Source organism: Aethina tumida, chromosome 1 (assembly GCF_024364675.1).
Source record: "Aethina tumida isolate Nest 87 chromosome 1, icAetTumi1.1, whole genome shotgun sequence".
Taxonomy (NCBI): domain Eukaryota; kingdom Metazoa; phylum Arthropoda; class Insecta; order Coleoptera; family Nitidulidae; genus Aethina; species Aethina tumida.
The window spans coordinates 43,868,118-43,891,645 of record NC_065435.1 but is presented as its reverse complement, the minus strand read 5'-3'; the positions used below and the strand labels follow the sequence as shown (position 1 = coordinate 43,891,645).

The 23,528-nt window shown below is 33.0% G+C and overlaps 1 protein-coding gene across 2 annotated transcripts in view; it reads left to right on the top strand.

The window, feature by feature from the left end:
* Positions 1-23,528, top strand: part of LOC109605121 (KH domain-containing, RNA-binding, signal transduction-associated protein 2) — a 175,443-nt gene that overhangs the window by 21,261 nt on the left and 130,654 nt on the right. For both annotated transcript variants that reach the window (XM_049970563.1, XM_020021697.2), the window contains exon 2: positions 12,399-12,732. In XM_049970563.1, coding sequence (XP_049826520.1) covers positions 12,627-12,732 — 106 coding nt within the window. In that variant the 5' untranslated portion in view covers positions 12,399-12,626. The remainder of the gene's footprint in view (positions 1-12,398; positions 12,733-23,528) is intronic.

Here is a 23,528-nt window from a genome sequence, read left to right as displayed (position 1 = left end):
ATTTTAACCAATTAGGCTCAATTATTATTATATCTGCACTGTTTCATAAAAATTAACGAACCACACCAATAATAATTGATTATTATTAAAATTTTCTAAAATCGGTGAAAATAAACGTTTACACTCTTTGTATATTTATTTAAAAATAGGTTTTTATTTATAATTGTTACAAACAATCATAAAAATATTGTTTTTCTAAAAAAAAAAAATAAAATTTGATTCTCTCAAATTTCCAATAAAAAACGCTCCACACCCTCTAAGTTATTCGAACGGTCGGGATGGTCCCTTAAACCTCTCCCAAGCATGTCCCAGATATGCTCTATTGGGTTGAGGTCTGAACTGCGAGCTGGCCAGGCCATAGCATTAATCCCAACGTCAGTAAGGCCAATATGAGGTGGTGCATTATTGTGCATTATAAAAGAAGAATGTGTCCATAAAATATGAACACCACTGTTCAATAACACCAAAATCTCTAAACAGATAAGAGTAGGCTACGAACAGAACGAAATTTCTAGAACATCAGTTGTCTATGTCATCATTTAGTTGTCAATCCAATGTCAAAGAGACACGAACCAAATCAGACCTCTGAAGATTAACCTGAACAAATATAGATATGGAATCAATGGTCCTGAAAGCCTTAACCTCAATAATATTTCCAATTTTTATTTAATTAATTGAAATAATTTATTTCTAAATATTAAATACTACAATCTTGTTGATTAAACTTAATGAAATGTGCATCCTTATCAACTTTGCATACAAAATATTTAATTGCGAAATTATATTAGACAATTAAAATAGTTTTCTCTCGAATTACAAAACTTAAATCCGTTTTTATGAATGACTTTATTTTCGGAAAATGCGAATGTTTTCTTAGATTAGTAGTCGCCGGCATTTATTGAGGTGCCACTTAAATATTGGCACGGCGTCAAGAGCACCACGTGTTCCTCGGTTTTTATCGGGCCGGACAGTTTTGCAAAAATCGCGAATTTAATTGAATGTGAAATATGTCTGGGCCCATAATTTGTTGTGTATTAATTTCCACGGTCCTCGCCGATGCATTTATTATGTTGCCTTTGCCGTCCACACACAATAGGCGAATGTGTATGCAATATTGCAGGCAGTAAAATGGGGCACTCGAAGCGCAGAGAACCGAGGAATAAGTGGAACATCCACTCCGCTAATATTTTAAATAAATTTTCGAGTGTCGTTAGTATGCAACTCGACGTGGAAGCTGTAAAACTTACCTGGTACATTCGGGCCCTTTTTGCGATTCCGGCCGTTCCCTTATTTGAATGGATGGGCATTATTAATAGATAATGCGGGGTAAAAGAATAATTTTGCATATTTTATTCGGCACGGACCACTCGGCATCGCCAATCACATCTTGGGTGCCGCTTTTACTTACTGCTGCAAACAGTATTTTTTTTTTTAATTGAAAGTCGCCTCGAAGATGTAAATTTCTGTCCGGGGAATAATTATGGGGGGAACGACGGGAAACGATTTTCCATTATGGCCGTTATTTTTTTGCGCGATCAGTCAAATTTTTTCGCCGTTATTAAGCTAAATATCTGGAAAATTCGCCCTTAAAGAGCCTCAAACAGTTTTTTTCCCTCTCTTAAAGAGGTGGTGCACTGATAGAAGATATCCGTTAAGCTAAGCCAATAAAGTTCGGCCCTCCCCCGTGTTTGCTTTAGATATAACCTCGCAGTTTATTCGATTGCTGCACGCAAATGAAAAAAGCGAAAGGCAGACAGGCCAAATACGTCTTGTTCCTTCCGCCGGCTCCCATGCATCATTTTAATGAACTGCATCGCTCAAAATGAATTCCGCACTGGCAACATCAAAGTGGATCTCTGTTTGTTTCGAAATGGTGGCATTCTTCCCCGGCGAAAATTTGATTTATGGCCTCCGGCCTGATTTACGAAAAGTTAAATAAAAGATTTATGCCCGTTTTCCGTGCGATCCGATGCACCGTTTTAACTATTCATGTGCGTTTGCCGCGGCATAAATCAAAAACCGCGCGAGCGGCGTTATCAGGGCTCCTTTTAATTTTTAATTCGCAGACGTCCGGCTTATTGAGCTTAATTTATTCATCGCGTCGTAATTAGGCCGTGATTTCAATTAAGGGTAAGTGGTGCATTGTGCCATCAAATGAAAACTGGGCAACATTTAAATGGTCCATTTTTTATGCATGTGGAGAATTATAAAACGGATGGGATGATCGTATTAATGATAAGGGCAATTTTTAGAATTCCATTAATACAAGTTTTACTTGTGTTTTTGTTTTTGGTACTTGCATCCCAACTGTGGAAGGAGTTTGCGAACTTAATGTCAAAAATTGTGAGATAATTAAAGTTAGAGGGTTTTCTAATAAATGATGAAATTAGTTGAAAAATATTAAATTTTCAAAATTTTTTACAAGGATACATGGATTATATCAGAAATATTAAATTATTTTTAAGATTTTATTAATTCGAATTTAATTATTGTTTTTTTAGTACTCATACCTCATTTATAAAAGGAGTTTGCGGATGAAAATAAATGAATAGAATTAGTTCTATAATTTGCAGTTTTTTTTTATTTTATCATTTAAATTGTTTTCAATTAATAATAGAGTATATTGATTTCTCAAATGAATGGACAATTTTATATATAATTATAAATGGTCAGAGAGGAGATACGAGTAATAAAATTAATTTTCATAACTTCAACAACTCGAATTTTATTCACGTTTTTTTGTTGAAGTTACTCACACCTCTATTACTATGAAAATAAAATTTCTAAGGAGGAATAGATCTAGTTAAAGAGTTTTAAATTTTACAAATTTAACCAGAATTATCTTTTAACATTTAATATATTTTTAAAATTTTCTCTTCAATTAAAGATAATGAGTATATTGATTCTTCAGATGAAACCAGAAGAAATTTAAATGTTATATATCTATAACAATAAATGGTAAAACGATTTCTTGATGTTACTTATAATTCATTTATTATAAGTTTATAAGTGAGCAGAACTTTTCTGAGAAGTAAGAGAATTGAATTTAAATTTTACGAAATTTTATCCGGGTTATTCTGTATTTTATCATTTAATGTATTTTTAAAATTTTATTCTTCAATTAAGAGTATATTAATTTTTCCAATGAAAACAAAAGAAAATTTAAATGGCCAATTTTATATGTATAATTAAAAATGATCAGGGAGGAGATACGAGTAATAAAATTAATTTTCATAATTTCAATAATATAAATTTTATTCATATTTTTTGAAATTACTTACATCTCAATTATAAAAGGAATTTATGTTTCAAAAAAATTTTCTAAGAAGGAACAGGGCTAGTTAAAGAGATTAGTTCTAAATTTTACAAATTTGACCAGATTATTCTTTATTTCATCATTTAACATATTTTTAAAATTTTCTCTTGAATTAAAAATAAGGAGCATATTGATTCTTTAAAATATAAATGATATCTATATATATCTATAATAATGAATGATAAAATGTTTTACTCATTACTTATAACTCATATATAAAAAGAGTTTATAACTGAACAGAAATTGTCTGAGAAGTAATAAAATTTAAAAAAATTATCCTTTTTTTAATCATTTAATGTATTTTTAAAATTCAGTTAAAGATAAGGAATATATTAATTTTTCAAATAAAAATCAAAAGAGGAGGAGAAAGAGAGATACGAGTGATAAAATTAATTTTCATTATTTCATTAATTCGAATTTTATCCATATTTTTTATGTTGCTTACGCCTCAATTATAAAAGGTGTTTATGAGTATATGGAAATATTCTAAGAAGAAATAGAATTGGTTAAAAAAGATTAGTTTTAAATTTTACAAATTTTTAACCAGAATGTCCTTTATTTGATCATATATATTTTTAAAATTAAAGATAAGATGTATATTAATTTATCAAATGAAAAGGAAAGAAAATTTAGGTCAATTTTATATCTATAATTATAAAGAGTCATAGGGGAGTTACGAGTGAATTTTTTTTTTTTTCATAATTTCAATAATTCGAATTTTATTCATATTTGTTATTGTTACTTACATCTCATTTATAAAAAGAGCTTACGAGTAAACCAAAATTTTCAGAAAAATAACAGGATTAATTGAAATATTAGTTTTAAATTTTATAAAATTTTAATGAGATTGTTCTTTATTTGATCATATAATGTATTTTTCAAATTTTCATTTCAATTAGACAAGAACATAAAAACAGGAAAAAGTTTAAATGGCCAATTTTATATTTATAATTATAAATTATCTCATGAAGGATGAGTGATAAAATTAAATTTCATAGTTGCAATATTTGATATTACATTATTTCTCAATTATGAATGGGATTTATGATAGAACAGAAAATTTTTAGGAATTGAATTAGCTAAAGAGATTAGTTTTAAGTTCTACAAATTTTTAACCTTTATTTAATCATTTAATATATTTTTAAAATTTTTTCAATTAAAAGCAAAAGAGAAATTGCCATTTTTTCTGTTGATGATGAATGAGTTGAGAGATATGGGTGAGTAAATTAGTTTTCAAAATTTCATAAATTCGTTTGTCATACCTCAGTTGTAACATAAAGTAAAAAATTAAATATATGAAAGAGTATCATCATCATCAATTGTTTTTCTAATTAAAAGTATGTGTTTTTTAATATTAATTAATTCATATAATAATTGTTTTTTTAACTTCAACAAGTTTGTAGTCGATAAATATAAATATGAATGAGAATAAAAAAAATATTATTAACTGTTAACACAAAACAGTATAAATATTGTGGCCCCGGTATATAAATATTGCCATTAAACTTGATTCGTAAAAAACACAAAGATGTTATTTCTAAAATAAAATATCTTTGAGCCACAAAAAATAAGGTTTCAGGAAAACATAATTTAATATAAGAAGAACTCGACAGTTTGAGCCTCTCGGCATTAAAGCGAACAAGAGAAATTGCGAAGAATTCGTGCGGTATGACTTGCACACTTCATTAAAATAACGCAATCGATCGCCAGGACGATTTCTTCACGCCTCGCTTGGAGCCTTTCGTTCGGCCACCACACCAACCATCCTTTTTTCAGCACACCAAAAATGTTTACGGCCAATTTGAAATTCTGATGTTAATTATCCGCGCGTACACACACACACACACTCCAATGAATGTTTGGATTACGGTTGTAAACACGGTTTGTTTTTCTGTTTGTATTCATGAAATTATTCTGTTCCTTTGTTTGACTGATTAGCTCGCAATCGGCGAAATGCCGCATGGCCGCCGCAAAATGATTTAATTTTTGTTCGTGCGTTTCGATGACATAAGCCCCACTTCTGGAGCCGCTAATCGCAATTTCCGATAAAGCGTTTTAGCGTTTTTGATTTAGCGGGCTTTTCGGGAGCCAGCAAACGACAATTAGATAATTGAAACGGCATGACGTTACGCAAAATGTGCGTCAAAGATTTTCATTTAATCATCCATTAACGGCATTCTTCGTAAACAAGCAAAACTGCGAACTTCCACTCAATTGAATTAGCATATCCGGTAAACAAACACGATGCCGGCGTAATGCAGGCACGCATTTCGGGTTTCGCTTGCATTATTTTAATGAAGTACGTCGTGTCAAATAAATTCCACGTTATGAACATCAAAGCACTGTGCTCTGTTTACCGCGATTCGAACGTGGAGTGCCATTCTTTTTTGTCTGAGAGTTTTATGTTACTAATAATGATAGATACCCGTTGATGGAAGGAGTTGATTAAAATTTTCAACAAATTCCGGGGAACAATGGACCGTTACTTCTGTTAATAAGAATAACTGCAGCACATTTATTGGGAGCATCGTGATAACTAGCCCATTAGCATTTAGACATGTCTTGGTAGTTAAGTAGGTTTACTCGATCCAGTTATTTTTCGCAGACACGAAGTGATTAAAGCTAGCAAGAGTAATTTTTAATTGTCCCTGTGTCTCCGTACGATGCAAAAGCCCTTCCCGGATAATAGCAGAATTATCTGTAAATGTAAAGCATTGGGAGTTAATCCCAGAGCAGCGAAATTATCAACTACTAAGTTTGCATTGTTAAATAGAGTTATATTGTGCTTAGCGTGGATTGTATAATTGTTTTAAAGCTGCAGAATATTCCATCCAATATCGTTTGAGTGTTCACGTCTATGTAGCAGTACTCCAGTATATCCCGTTGCAAGGAAATAAAAACATACAGAGAAAATAATAGACGTCGGAATGCTTGATATTCTTTAATTAAAAATACGGACGGATAAAAGGGTGAATTTTAAATGGTGTAAGTATGCATTTTCATCCTGCACCATTGATTGGCTTTAGCCTGTCATTTATTTTATTGTAATTATTATTCTGATCATGGCGTTGAGCAACATTTGAAAAGTAAACATTTACTATTGTTTTAAAATTCTTTTATGCGGATAAATTTCTACCAGACAAACCTGTTATAGAGGATTTTCATATAAAATATTCTTTTGATGTACAAATTACCATCATAAAGGGATAAAATAGAGTCAGGTTGTGTGAGTATTGTGTCCACCTTTGAACTTCGAAATTAATTTATCAACTTTGACAACTTGTTAACTAAGCTCGATAAATTGTTCAATATTTAACGATTTCCGGAAAATTTTCAGCCTAATTGATTTTCCTGCATGCAAATTCGCCGCAAGTACGCGGACAACGTTTTGTTTAATTGATAGCAAACCAGTAAATATTTCCGAACCGGCCGCAAAAAGGGCAAAAACCCCGTCACGAAGCAATTATACAAGACAAGCATTGCCCGCAAAGTACGGCGTAAAAAAAAAACGGCATAATTCGCGGGGCTGAAGTGCGCTCGTTAGAATTTAAAATTCAGATGACCTACATAAACATGGCAATGTTGTTTTTGGGGCCCAGATATGCAACCTGATGCATATTTTAATTAGAGATGGGCAAATTACGTTAATTTTTCCCCCCCTAGAAAACTGCGGCACCGGCGGCAAATCTAAAATAAACAAAATTAATCCCGTCCGGGATGTATGGGGAAATTCGGAATATATTTAGGACCACATTCCGGTTCAACTGTCTTTAAGCCCCCCGTTCTCCGTCGAGTTTTCGGGTGCATTTAATGTTTTAAAAGATTATTCCCGCTTACGTATATGGGTTACGTTTTCATATTCAAATTGTAAAACTTAAAGGAAGTGGAGGAAATTAAATCTGAGGCAAATCGAAATAAAAGTTTCCTCGCTACGATTAAACCCTAATTACGTGCAACCCTCCTTCGTTTCGCTACAAAGGAAATTTCATAATTAATTCGAATGCCTCCTTTGATTAGTCATTTTGTTTTACTTATTTTCAATGTGTTTCGCAATTTTTCCTTATTCCCGTTCGTTTGGGCGCGAGGGATCGCAGAAGCGGAATGGGGGAAAATAAAAAATAATGCCCACATTGATTCCTTCAGATCCTTTAAGACGGCCATTCAGCCTCGTGTTTTAATAAAAAAATATGCTCTGAATAAGTATAAAAAGGAACATTTCAATGCCACGAAGAGGAATGTAAAAAGTGAGTGGGGTATTGCTCTATACCAATGAAAAATAAATGAAATTGTACGGTTGGTGTAACGAGTAAGTTTTCTTGCGCAGAAAGTTTTCGCAAATATGCAAGTTTATGAGGCAAGTAAACAAGCTCGTCTTAATCGTTTTAATAAACCTCTTTGGCAAGTCAATCAAAAATTTCTTTGTTCAGTTTAATTTTAAGTTGTAACCTCTAAAGGATATTAACATGTTAATTATAATTTTCAGGGTAGTTGAAACAAAGAAAAACAACGGCTAAAGCTAAAATTAATTTTATAGTAAAGTCATCGAAAATGTTATTGACATGTTTGGTTTACCACCCTCTACAAATTAAAATTAAATCATTTTGGCCTAATTTATAAATGTGAATCTAAACGTGTGTTTTTTACTGGGTGTTAAATTAGCCATTATCTCACAAAAAAATAATAGGTTGATGTTTTTTCTGAAAATACTAAAAATAAATTAAATGTGGTCTCAGTGAGTTGTCGAACGCGTGGGACTCACAGTTAATAGGCCTCATTTGAAGCAAAGTGTTCGTGTAATGCACTCAAGTAAACAAGCTTCTTTTATTCTTTATAATAAAACTCTCCGGACGTTCCACTTTAAGTCCCCGTTCCATTAGTACCTACATAAATTCGTTAATGACGCTTTGAAATTGTGTCGGTTAGTCAAAAATTTTCCGTGTGCACAAAAGAGCGAAAATATGAAAACGGATTTTTTTAAATAAACGAGATGGAACCGATTTATTTCAAAGTGGGATAAAAAACAACTTAATGCTATCAGAGCATCCAACAGAATGGCACAAAAATAAATAAAACGGGCTGAGGTGTCGAAGTAGTGGGTTCAATGTTAATGTATCTCATTTCAGGCAAAGAGTTCCTGAAGTGCTCTCAATACTTCATTTAATCTATGTAATCTGGAAGCCTTTTACTTCAGATCCTCACTCCATCAGATTCAGTTTTTGTAAATTTTACACAAATAACCTTCTTTCCTTTCTAACGTTAACTTTGAAGCTGGAGAGCGCGTTTTAAAATTCCTTCATCCAAATACCTGGATTAATGCGGGAGTTAAATAATAATTGTGTGTTTACATTAGTATATTAAAATTTATTATTGTTCTCAAACCCTATAGGCGTAGGATTTGTTCATCATCGCGCTCTTTGGGGGCTTGTGCTACATTAAAAGGAAATTAAATGTAAACTAAGTTGTGTTTACATAGTACCCTTTTACATCTATGTTTGACATCATTTGAAATTATGAATATCATTATTCATTCTTAACAGTTGCTCTGGGGGGAAACACGCTGCTGGGAATTAACTGTTAGAGAAACATGTTGTTTAGGTAACTTGAGATTAAGTCTTAGCTGGTGTGCGAAAGCAAATCCTTTCTTTTATATACACCAATTCACACACTTCAGCGTATCGATTTTCAGTCAGAAGGTATAAACTGCATTAAACATGAGCGTTGTCCTCCATGGACCCAAGAGATAATAAGGGAAGATATGGAAAAGAAAAATATAAAAATTATTAAATTATTTCATGAGGTTTTTATACGTGGATCCCCTGTATTAAATTCCTAGGAGGAGCAAATTTGCCAACAAAAATATTACCACCAAACGCCGAGTGGAAATTTTTGGCCGCACAGTTCGCCGAATTTCCAGTTTTCAACATAAAAAGAAATTGTTGCAAACTAAATAAAGTCGTTAAAAATACAGCGAGCCGCCATAAATTCAAAATATGTTAATGCACGGTCGCATCTGGCTCTATTGCCGTAAAATTAACAAAAAAAAACCCATTACGAGGAAAATACATTGTTTCGTTAGCGGCGGCAAATGAGTAATACATTTGGCCGCAACTAATATTTTGTTTTGTAAAAAAAAAATGTTTAACGCTTCACTAATGGACACAGAAACTGGACGAGCGTCGACCAGTAAATTTCGATGCAATTCACGCTAAATTCGTCTGGTCACACGCAGATATTAAATTAACATGACCTAATTTGATGGAAACGTTGCAATTTTCAACTGTTTAATTTGTTTTCGGACATTTTGAGTGCGAACAGGAAAGATACTCGAAACGCGTTGGATTATTCAAATGTCATTCGGAGTTTTAGTTCGTGAGAGTTGGGTTCGCTTCATATTAAAAAAAAAAAAGAACAGCCCGACTTTATTGTCCGGTCTTTTTTTTGACGGGGCACGTTAAAAGAGTCGCCAGAAAATGTTGGAGTGATATTAAATTGGCACTAATCAAATTAACATTCTAATAAATCCTGGTAGAATAAAACGGTCAGATTTGCCTCCAATTATCTCCCAACACTGGTCGTCGACGAACGATTTAACTTCGGGCTAAATAGAAAACTTCGTTTGCGTGATTGGCACTGATTGCTCATCAAATCCTTTATCTGTTACGGAACGAGCTTTTCGTCGACTCATTTGCCAGAAATCGGTACGTTGAATTCTGATTTTATTATGCCGCTTCCAAAACTGCAAAACAATCGTGAAGTATGCCGTGCCGCAAATCGGTTCGCGGTAAATCGACGGGCATTTTGGCGTTCCGCGGCCAGAAGAAAACTTAAGTCTGGAAAAGTGCACTGCGTCTGAAAGTTTCAAGTTTTCTGTACACACTGCTTTGCTACAAATAGTACAACCGCTTGTCAACTCATTATTTGAACGAACAGGTTTCATTCAGTGGGATTTTGTTGTCTTGAAACGGCTTCGTACTAAATTCCATATAAGCAACTCCGCTAGTTGTCTTGAAGAAATGATTCCAATTGGGAGTAAATAGAAATGTTTCGTGGCTGTGATTGACACTGATTGCCCATTGAGTCCTGCATTTCCGGGTCATTTGGCGGTAACGGGTGTTTGTTTTTTTTTTTCTTGTATTATTTTGCTTTCTTTCAAAACTAAAGGACACTTGAGTACGTCAGACAACATTTGGATTAACAATTTTTCTCTTGGGCGGAGGTGAACGTTAATGGACTTTAAATAAAACTGCCCCGACCGAAGTCAAAAACATTCTGAGCACAGGAGAAATGTTTCCAACATATGTTTAGCACACCGTGCTAAGCACAGATTTGAAAGTTTGTAATTTGTTTGAGAAGCTAAGATAATTTCACAGAAGTTTCGGTTAGATTGATAATCAAAATGAATAAACAAACATTCTTTGTAGGTACATTTTGTGCGCAAATGTTTCTGAACCATAATTTCGTATTCAATTATCTGTTTACATTACTACTTTTACACAAGTGTAAACTTGCGTTTGAGATTGCCACTTATTGCTCATTATGTTTCACCATTTCAGATGAAACGATCGCTGCACCAACTACTTGTATATTGTATTGTGATTTTTATTACGTATTTCTCTCCTCTTTCAAAGACGCAACACATGCTGGAAAATATACCGTTTGGCAATTTTTCTTTCTCAAATTACACCTCGGGTAAAACATTTTAGAGTACGTTTCAGCATAAACGACGAACTAGTTCAGAGGAAACTGCGCCTGCAGAGATTTGCAAATAAGTTAGTTGCAAAAATGACTATAACATGTCGCGTTCTAAGAATGGAGACAATGCAGGAGAAAACTTGACTCCGGCAGGATGGAATTATGTTGATGTTTCGAACAGATGCTCATGTTTTTGCGCAGTGTTTGAAAGTTTTAAGTTTCCGAGCAAACAGGATGATTTAATGCGAAGCCGTGCCACTTTAAGAGTGATATATTCATCAAACACGATTGAATTATTTATAAACCCATTATATTACGTCGTGTCTATCATAAATAAAGTACAAGCTTATCAGAAAATATTATTCCGGAATAAAAATAACATTGTCTATTTTAATGGTAAGGATCTCCGCCTCGTCAGAAAACATATTAAAAACTCCATCAAAAATTCATAGATTATACCCTCAATCCAATTTTCTTGAACATTAAATAAGAAGGGTTAAGGGTGCGTTAAATGGTGGTATGAATTTGTCCTTTATTGAATGGTCGTTCCCGCAATTTATTACCAAGAAAAAATTAATTTACCTAATGTATACGTAATGTAACGTATATAATAGTTCTCACATGTAAGAATATTGAAAATAACATGAATTTTGTTTACTGTTATGCTTGTGAATTCCAATAATAATCATCAGATTTAGATTTTTGGCAGTTGAATCGTAGTTTTTTAACATTTTTATATGCATTTTGTCTAAAAATAACCCAACAGAGCATGCCATTATTTTATAAGCAGGCCGAAGACAGATGTACTATCTACTGGACTTGGCAACTGAATTAAAACGAAAGTATGCAACATTAACATACATTATTAACAGGTAAAAGACGAATACATACGAAAATAGACTCCGGTCATGTTGCAGTGGTTAAAAATTACTAATTAGCGTGGTTTTCTCTGAATTTTATACGTACGCCCTAATTGGCAGCGCTCCGGAGTATCCACTCGCTCAATATAAACAGAGACGTTGATGACTTGAGTAAATAACGTTGTTTGATTTCGGTATTATTAATTGATTAAGTGAACACTTGCCTACTGACCACTTGCGACGGTGTAAGATGAAACGATTTCCGAGGTAATGACAAAATTAATGCCAGTCAAGATACTTTCGTCGACAAACTTTCCTACGGCAGCAGATGCTAAAAACTTGGCTGGCTAAATAATTACATTTTGATTATCCCATCCGGTCAAGTTCGAAGTGAAAGGAAAGAACCCTTCGTGAAAAAACCTCTCAGACATGCAACGAGCACATGTCCCGGCACTTTGATGGCCTTTTTTTTTCTCGGTTGCCCGAAGTCTGGCTCAGGGATCCTCCTAAAATTTGTCTTTATGTTGCAGGGTTCACCGCACAGCTAGAAACTTAACCAGTGCATGATATCGGACCAAGGCGGGCAGATTCTTGGACGAGAGTTTGCGTGTACATTTCGAGTAGTTCTTCCTCGATTCCGTACCTAGTAGTTGTGTGAGTTGGGAGTTTTGGTACGGGGGTGGAGAGTAGCTCTGTCCCGCTGTGTTTGATCCGCATCGTCGCGGGAAGTCATTGTGGAGTGGCCCGGGTCTGAACCGATGGACCTAGACTGTGACTTGGTCGGGGGCATTATGAAATCCGACGAGGAGATGGGCCGGGACAAGCCTACGGTTCCAGCCGCCAGCAACCACATCCACTATCCAAGTGAGTCACTCATAATTTTAACATCCGCTTCGAACCCGCTAACCCGGCCTCTTGCATTATTGCCGCAGCTTAAGGCCATTTAGCATTATACATGAAAGATAAATACGAAAGTGAACATACAAGGAACACAAAACCGAAATATTTATCACAAACTGCTTTTAACGTATTAAGAATCATTTCTATTCAAAAAGGGCAATAAAGGAAAATAATAAAAAAACATGTCATGTAACTTTATTATTCCAAAATATCTTAAGGATAGGAAATCTTAATTCATTTCCTCAATAGAAATTCAGAAAGTCTCTTTTCCTATTTCATTATTAATTTATTAAAATGTAGGAGTAATTAATTTATTTTAATCGAGTTTCAAAGATGTTTCATATTTTTAACTCATCCTTCCCTTAAACATGTTTATGTTGGAAGATGAAAGGCGAATCCCCCGTGCGTAAGAGAGGAGGCCGGATTGGATTTAAGTGTAATTTCACCTCATGGCAAAGTTTGTCTCAAAAGTTGTCTTTGTTTTCTTAGTTAATGGAAACAACGGTAAACACAAGGAAAAGCAATTAGCAAATATCAGGTTAATTAATACAACTTGGCAAATGCTTGAATATGAATAGAATATTCAATAAACGCATAATAATAATAATTTGTTTGTGGAACTTGCCACTGATTACTAACCTTCTATTTTTGTTCTTGTGTACAAGTGGATTTCCGTTTTATTATAGTAATTACATTAACCGAGTATATGTTTGAGTAAATAGTTTTGTTTGTCTTGGAAAACAGCTCTAGGAAGTCTTTAGAGTTAATAAAATGTTTTCTTGAGTTATAAAATAACGCTGTAAATTTAATATAATTGTTTTCGCTTACCGTCTAATTTTTTTTTTTTTGTAATAATACAAAGTGGTCTTGCGAGGAATTCTTGAATTTATCAGCGTTCAACTTGGATACAAAGTCTACTCCATCATAGTTTAGAATAAGAGCCGGTTACTTTGTTTCCCGCCAACAAACTTTTAAACTAACGAGCAGATAATACGAGATCCATTCTGAAAACCATCGTTTGCGATCGATCTTGTTCAGATTTACTTAAAGTCCTGTTGATTTACCAAAGTATACGGTGAGACCTGACAGACAGATAAACTGAAACCGACCATCGGGCGTAGTTCGTGCACCAACAACCATTATCCAAGTTGGAGCATGTTGACGATCATCTTAATGTACAACGGCAAATTGGAGGTTTAACCGAAACTTCAACCTAGATTTATAGCCGGGACGGGCATAACAACAATGCTAACTGGTGGTCGAACATGGCAGTAAATATTTACTAATAGCCGTGCTCTGAATTACATATTTCATGTGCTTGTAATCAGGTTAAGACTCAACAATTAAATTCGTTAGTACACCCAATAATTATTATTACAAAATGATTGATGGGATGGAAATACTTGAAAGGGAATTTAAAAAGTTACAGGCCTCATTTGAATATGATGTGGCGGTATTAAAGTAAAGCGTGTTGGTGAAGTAATTAGTTGGAATTTAGGGACGAAATTCAATATTGACGACAGTTGAGGTAGACGGGTCCAATTATATCGCGGATTTTCCGGTGCCGGGCCCAAATTAAAAAGTTACTTTCGGAGGGTACGACGTTAAAAAGGAAACGCGATTTCCGAATTTCATGCAATTTTGGGCAATCTCTTAAATATTTAACGTTTGTTATTCGATAAAAAATAAATGCGTAAATTGGACTTCATTAAATATTAAATTAGATATTTAAATTGAAAAAAAAATTTTATGATTAACATTTATATAAAAATATTTATTTTTTTACATTAATGATCACAAAATTGTATAAAATAAACTTGACTTTTTTAAATCCACTAATCAAAATTTAAAAATAAAAAATGTTTAATAAACATAAAATGTCGAAAAAAGATAAGATAATAACATATTTCTTCCAAAATATAAATTTAATCATACATTTTTATATGCCCTGTATATGTTGATCATTTGTGAATAAAAACGTTAAAATAAATAAAACAATAAAACCTTAGACAAAAAGTAACGAGGTCGATTTTAACTCTGTTCAAGAACTGACAACTTTTCCTACTGCCTTTTCTTAAAATCATCCAGAGACGTCATTTCTCAGAAGCTGACTGGCATCGTTATGTAGGAGTGCTTCAGGCTGGCTCAAAATAAGTTGATGTGGCCGCTATATTGACCAATTCGTAGTGTACAGACTCTTTCAACCGTTTATAGAGACTAGATGTGTGCGAGATCGATTTAAAGAAGGTCGACCAAGAGTTCCATCTGATCGGGAAAGATTATTAGTCAGAGGAACACGAGATGACCCAATAAGAAATTGTACACTTCTCAGACAAGTCTGATATTGGCTACTGGACGTCATATAAGTCCAAGAACAGTTTTGTGGGACTCCGTTCCAGGAAACTCATAAGGCACGAGCCCTCCAGGCTGCCTATTTGAGCAGCGAGATTAGCTTAATGTGAGGAAAGAGAATTAAAGATACTGCGATGATTACGGATGAAAGCAGATTTGAAGTGGTAGAAGGTCAGTACGAGTCTGGAGACCTCCAAGTCAAAGAATAAAGTTATAATCATCGATATATTGTTGAACATTGTCGATAGAATTTGGAACCAAATTTTCCATATTAAGACGACAACGATAGACCGCACAGAGCTAGGGTTGTCTTCAACCAGTTAGAAAATGCCCAAATTGAGCGGCAGTCATTACCAACCTGGTCGTCTGATTTGAATTGCAAAGAACATGTCTGGGATATACTTGGAAGATCATTAATTGTTCACCGGCTCCGTGCTCATACTGTCAGAGAATTAAGACAATTTCTTCCATAATTATGGGACGCTTTGGATCAAAATTATTTGGATGACCTGATATGAAATATGCCACGTAATAGAAGCAGATGTAGAATTACTCGATATTAAAAAAATGGTGTATTTTTCATTTTATATGTGGGAACAAAATTTCTTATTTATTTTGTAAAATAAATTTTAAGTTGCCTTTAGTTTAATTTGTTATTGATTTATTTCATTTATTACAATTCTACTCTTACAATTTTCATTTTTAATAAATAATCATTTAGTTCTAAAACAAATTTTGTGATCAATTTATATAAATATTAAATTGTAAAACAAATAATAATAAGAAATTGCAAAAATGTGCTTAAAATTGAAGGTCATCAAGATTTTAAAAAAATTCTTTAGTGAATATTAGAAAAATACTACTAAATTGAGAGTAAACCTGAGAAGTTTAAAAGAAAAACATACTTCATATTAGAAAATATTGTAGATGAAAATTGACTACAATTTGTTTATTAACATTTATAATCAAAATAATGATAAAGAAATTGTTAAAAACATGCTTGGACTTTTTGAGTCTCTCTAAAATAAATAAAGGCCCAAAGCCCAGCCAGTTTCACAGTAATCCACTGGCCCAATCACGTCGGAATCCGCAGCCCTCGGCACCCGCAACGGGAATAAAACGTGGGCCGCCAGACGTGGGGCGAAACCGTTCGAAAAAATAACACCCAATAACCGATATTAAAGCGGGTGACACGGAGCTGGCAGGACGGTGCGGCGCGTCGCGACGCCCGAGGAACAAGCGGAGCATCTGCGTGTTATTAAACGCCTTCGAGGAGGAGCCGTTCCGGCAGCACCAGATACGTGCCACTCTTACCACCTGTCTCGAAACTGCTGAGGTAACGACTGGAGCAGGTGGCGTTCGAAATTTCAAAATTAAAATATCACGGCACGGCGTTTTTAATTCGGCGCACGGTCGGCCCAAAATATAACAATCTTTTTGGGCGATCGGGTTCCGCTTTAATTCTGTGCACCGGAGTTTACTTGGGAGGGGGCTACAGAAATAGCCGAACAAGAGGTTTATGTCGGTCTCGGTTGTGTTCGTAGATTAAGGAGATGAATGAGATAATTACATTTTTGACCCGCAGCTTAGGGTGGAGGTTAATTTATAAATAAGCATGAGAGTTTTGTACAATTCTGTTTTTTTTAAGATGCGTGTAATTGTTTCATCTTTTTCGGTGTTGAATAAATTCGTTACACGCTATTTAATTTTCCACTTTAACAAATATTTTTATAGCCCAATTGTACGATGAATGTTTTATCAGCGTTTTATATTTTATAGACAAACTGTAATTTCATCGAAATACATTTTTTACTATTTAACAAGTAAAATGTTTTAGTAGTTGTTAAACAGGATTCGATTTTAAAATTTAAAAGTATGACATTTTATTTTATTAACGAACAGATTTTGAAATTAATAGAACCTGTGTGAATTTGAAAAACAATTTTTGTTATTTAACTCAATTGAACGTTGGAATTTTAATAGATGTGTACTTGAAATGTTTAGTAAATATTCTATAAATAAATTATATTATCACAATTGTTTAAAATATCTCAATAAGTAATAATTTAAAGCATTTTTGAACACATGTTCACAGCTTCAAACATTTGCAAACTGGGCCAACATCAAAGACTCCGGAACAAACAGGTACCGGTCACTGTTTTCTGATGTAGTATTTAAATTTAGTCATGACAATATACTTTAGTACGCACTTAAAAATACCCAACTTTGTGTAAGTAATAATTTTAATTCCGCTAACATATTGTTCCGGGGCTTTTACCGTTAAACTTGGAACATACGATTAAAATTCCCATACGTGTAATTCAGACATAAGAATACGGGTATACGGACCAATAAAATGTGTGAACGTTTCATGTTCCCTAAAAATTTTAATCTGGAAACTCCCACCATCCATAACACGAGAGTCATTTTCCACGGGGTTTCATGCGAAATTTAATATATCCGCCCTTACATAGCCGGCTTATGCAATTACAACATATTTCGTCGGAATGAATTAAGGGGTTTAGAAGTCTCATATCTCCGTTGTTCGCACGTTGATAGCGCCGCGGCGGGTCTCGAGTGATCAGGACAGTGTTATCAGGTGTTGTTGTAATAAACTTGGGGGTTGGCCGAAGCATCGAGTGTTTTAAGGGTTTATTATAATACCTCCTGTGCCCTCCGGTGCAAACATATGCGACGTTGAATTAATTTTTTTAACAGTGTTTTGCTCTGGCAGTGGCACATGTTTATGTATGATAGTAAAAATGTTTCTCCATTTGTAATTTATTTATTTTTTTGGTATTTACCCCAATATTTTCTCGGTATGTACTAAACAGAGGGTACAAATAATAGAATGTAAATGTTTTAAAAAGTGAATTATGCACAAGATATTTTAATTTATTTTTTAATTACATACAGAGTGTCTGCTATAATAAGTCTAAATTTATATAGATAATCAACTTACAATAGAAAAACTGGAAATTTTTCAAAATCATAACTTGTACCTCGTTTATTTTAAATGGTATATAAAAGTTTTTACATTGTTTATTGTTATTAAAGGTTTCGATTAATTTATTCAAAAGTAATGCTGCATTATAATATTATTTGTTGACAATCATATGAATCTTTCAACAAATTATTTTTATTTTATTGTTAAGTAACCCATTTTTATTTATTTTAAAAATAAAAATAAAGCATAAAATATAGAAAGTTAACAAAGGAGTAATAAATAGCATCATGAAAAATTCAATTAAAGTGGAGCATGTACTGAATTATGTTAGACAAATGTATAAAAATTTTGTTTTAATAAAACACAAATTTAATGAAATTAGAAGAATGCTATAAAAAATAAATTTTGTCACCTATGAAAAATAACAAGATCAGAAGAGCAAAAATAGTGTAGGTGATGACAATTTAAAAATAAAAACAATTAATTATCATATTATCAATAATTCTATTAATAATTTTATGGTGGTTATAAAACATTATTTCAAAGGTTTACAGCGGTACTAAACATTTAAGAAACTAACTACAAAAAGCTTTTAATAATATTGTAAATTTTACGAAAAAAAAAAACATTATTTCCGATTCGAGCATGAATAAATGAAAGTTTTTATCAGCCTCAAGAGAATGTAAAAAATGTATTGGAAATTTACAAATCTGTTTACATGCAATAATATTTTTGTCACTAAATTTCGTATATAAACTTTTTCAATAAACCAGATACAAGTTATGAAAAATTTGTTTTTTCAGCATTTCCATTATAACAGACAAAGTTGATTATCTATCTGAAACCCATTTATGTGGTAAATAAATCATGTAACAAAATGTGGCCCTTTTATGGCAAACACACTGTATAATGTAATCTCGATTTTAAAATAAAATTATACACCATAAATATTTAAGATAAATCTTATTTTACTGTTAAAAGTATTTTTAATTTGAGGTAAGAAAAACGATGGAATCCCAAATAAAACGTATAACATATAACTACAAAAAATAATATAAATACTTCGATTTCAATCAAACTTGTTTATGTATATAAAAATAAGTATTAAAAACTGATGAAATTGACAATTTTCATAAAACCAGCAGTCCCAGTCAGTTTTCCAATTGTGCATCTAAATTCTGGTATACGCGTTGGTGTTTATCAATGAGTATTCAGGGCTGCATGTGTTTTGTGTTCGGCTGATTGAGAATATTTTGTTTGTGCAGTGATTTTAACGCACGGTTCCCGTGTGCAATAGCGAGCCGAGCACCATTTACCCGTTGGTTATCGTCGGCGAGGATAAAACGGGAGTCTTTATTTCGTTTCAATCCATTAGAATTTTTTGTTATTTTGTATCGTGTGTGTCGGGCACATTTGAATGGCAACAAGACGGACATGGCTGAAAATGTGCTGAAAAATTCACCGGCCGAACGATAAAGATTTTAACATCCGACCCGATGTCGGCGGCACATTTTACGACCAATTCCCCATTAAAAATCCACAGGACCGATTTTCGTGCGTGTCCGGCCCACAGTTGGCACATCTGCGATTACGGGTCCCCAAAATTAAATTCCCGGATTGCATGTTGTCCGGGACCGGGCAATATTCGGCACTCGTCCCGGAACCTTTTATCATTACGGTTACATTCCGCAATAACTGATATTAAAATCTATTTTAACAAGCTGCAGCCCGAGAAATTCGCAGATTGCAAACACTGGGGTGCTCCGCACTGTGAATTGCAAATACGGACTCCGTAAACCGGAAGCCGGTTATAAAATATACAAAATATAGGTGGATCGTTGCGAATTTAAGCAGGAATTTTATCCCGTGTGCTGGCGTTTTTGAACGGGACCGGGACGTATTTCGTATGCACTTTAATGGCAGTGTCTTAATATTGAAATGGAAATGAATGCAAATTATCATTTCAGACTCCTTTATTTGAATACGACTTGTTTTTGTTACGTCATTATTCTAAATACTCTCCTCGACTAAAGGAGTATGAAAATATGTAGGTACAAGTTAAATAATTAAATGATGCTGGTTTTTATCAAGTTTTATTTTAAAATCTTTCACAATTAGGAGGAGGGATAAACCTGTTATCAGGCAATTCGTAATAAAAGCAATTTTCAAGCATAACTTAGAGTTGGTTAATGTCCTATGAACATTAAGTGAAACGTTAGATAGCAAAAGATTAATCTGGAGAATGTTTAATCAGTGAGTTTGCAGTGCTATTTAAATGGTACAATGAATGCTGGAACAGTCGCTGGCAATTAATATCGACAAGTGATGCTGCAGATGTGATATTACAGAATTAAATCCAGGAAATAAACAACCCATTTTTTAATTATTTGAAATGAAAATAACTGTTTAGTTTTAATTATAACCTTAGTTAAATTGATTTCGTTTAGCTACAAAATAAAGGTGTAAATTTGTTTCATTTATAATAATTATTAAATGCGCTATTTTGTTAAAATGCAATTAAAACTTGTATTTTCTCAACTAAACGTTTTTAATGATTGTCAATTATTTTAACGAATGCAATTATTTGTAATTTCTCATGCAGTAATTATCAATTTTATGTACAAAATTGCATTTGTGTGAATTAACAACGTTAATGAAATCCATCAAATGTGAAGGACAATTAAAAATATACCCAGATTTTAAATTTAAATTGGAGTTTACACATTAATTTAAAATTTGTGTTCTCTTTGATCAAACCTACAACTTCTGTTTTCTGTTAATTAATTTAACATTAATGAACACATTTACTGAAAAGTCGACGTTTTAAAAGACGTTATAAATTCAAACGAGTTAATTAAGTAAACGGTTTTTGTTGTATTGTAATTTGTCTAACTTTGTTCATACATGACTTTTACACAATGACAGTGGATTTAAAAGTTGAATAACGTATTAAAATTGCTAATAATGACGGAGCTTTTCCATTAGTTATTTTTTGCATTTTATCTTTTTGTGTTTCTTATTGTAAATATTTTATCGGCCGCGTTTCTTGTTATTACTAATTGTGAGTATCTATTGAGTGTTCAGCAGCGAGCTGATTAAACATCCCCGGGATTAATTAATATTTTACAAATTGCCATTTCCTTTAACGTTAATGGAAGTTCGATGAAAGACAAATCTGAATAAGTAAACGATGCGGATTTAGGATTGCTTTTATCCCAAATTGGATGTTAACATATTGATGCATTTGTAATGACTTGGTTTTTAACATGTTAATGCTTTCGTACTTTGATTAATAATTTATTTCATAAAGAGAACATTTGTTAATATTTTATCGTAGTTCCGGTACGTGTATAATAAAACTGAAAAATTGTGCACATTTCTTTGAAGCCGGCATTAAATTTAATTTCACGTAAAGCGTTTTATTGTTTTTGAGGGTCGTCTTTATTTCATTAGTTTCAGCATCAGCCTCAGGAAATGTCACCCGTTTAACAATTCACGTAGTCGTGCCAGTATAAAATTTCACACGTAAAACGGTCCACGTTCCTAGTTTGTTCTAGACACAGTTCTATTTTCAGTTTTAGCGATTTATGTCAATTACTGTTGGATATTAATAAACCGGACTTGCTCGCAGTCGCTGCAGTTACTTTGCAACATCGAGATGCATTACGGGAAATCGTCTATCCGACTTATTGTCAGTGTCACTCCAATTTCATTCCCATTGCATTTGCAACTGTTTTTTTCCACTTACGAATGAATCGAACAAGATTCAAAATGAAATGAAATTTCCAGATGTTGTGACACCGAATCAGTTTTAAATTGGTTTAGTTTAACTATCATCTCCAATTTGAGACATATTTCGACGGGCATTATTGTAAATACAACTTTCCCAATTTAAATATAGTTCCGAGGAAGTTATCAAACTTCCATTCAATTTTCCAGATACGTTCGAGTCCCGATCATTAGATAAAATACAAGATGGCTTTTAGTTCACAACTTTAAGAACTTTTCACCCGTATTTAATTCGTTTGTATCTGTGAATTTACGTGCCGGCGAACTTTAATTTGATTTTAGTGCCAAATTTTAAAATCGACCTTGCAACGATACAAGTTTAGGTTGGCGCTTTCATATTACTCCCGCAATCAGATATTGCTTCATGTTTTGGCTGAATTCGTGACCACGATATATTTCGTGGACGGGCATAATTGTATGTAGACACAACTTTACCAATTTAAATATAGTTTCGGGGAAAGTTATCGAATCCACCTATCCCATTTCCCAGACACATTCAGAACCCGACCCCGATGGTCATTAGATAAGATACAAGAACCGTTTGAGGACGCTGCTCTGAGGGCCTTTCACCCATATTCAATTCGACTGTATCTGTGAATCTGCCACGAAAGGTGTCGGTAAACTTTAATTTGACTTTCATGTGAAAACTTTTCTATCAAAACGGGCACAATCTGATCGAAAGTTTGTTCCGATGTCTCGGAATATTTTATTTTTACATCTAAAAAGGCACTCGGGCGTTTATTTTTTACGGATACTCTTGGGGTTTGGTTCGAGCCAATCGAACGTAATTATGCGAATCTGGAGCTTTAACTTATTAAAGGAGATGCGGCCTTTCATCGCGCCCGATTTCTAAAGAATTTGCATCTACGTTACAGCCGAAGAGAGATGTCAGAATAACTTTCGCGGGCAAACTTTTCAATCAAAACGACGAAGCAATACTGAAACTTGGTTTGATATCCCTAATCCATTTTATTTGTTAATTTATTTCGGCTTGGTTGTCCACATTAATTACAACCAGATTCAGAAGTTTCTGTAATAAAAAATAATGCAAATTTTTCAATGAATTATTTTCTTAATTGAATCTTTTTTATAACCATTATAATGAACAGAATATTCAAGAAGTATTATCTCAAATTTGAATATTTTAATATTCTTAAAATAATGTAGTAAAACGTATTTGTGTCAGGTGAAAGATGAGAAAATAATGGAGCAATTAAAGCAAAACCAGTATGGACATTGTTGCACTACATAACTATAAATTAAATTGAAATTATTTAATGAAAATTGGTAATATCTCTTAAGAATGTAATAATTAAAATAAATCTTATTTTAAATTTATTTTTATTATTCTAATTAAAAACATATTTTAAAATTTTTATCTATTTATATTACAAATAATCTATATTATTTAAAATATAAAGTTAAACTGAGATTAATGAAGAAAAATGTGTAAATATGTAAAATTTCTGCATAATAAATATTTAATTAATATTTTTTTAAGATCTCGATAAATATTGATCAATAAATTAAATTGAAATTAATGAAGAGAAATTATTATGTTTGAGGTTTGATAATTAAGATAACTCTTATTTTAAATTTATTTGTTTTTTAATTCTAATTAAGTATATATTTCAAAATTTTATTATATACACTAAAAGTTGAACTACAAATT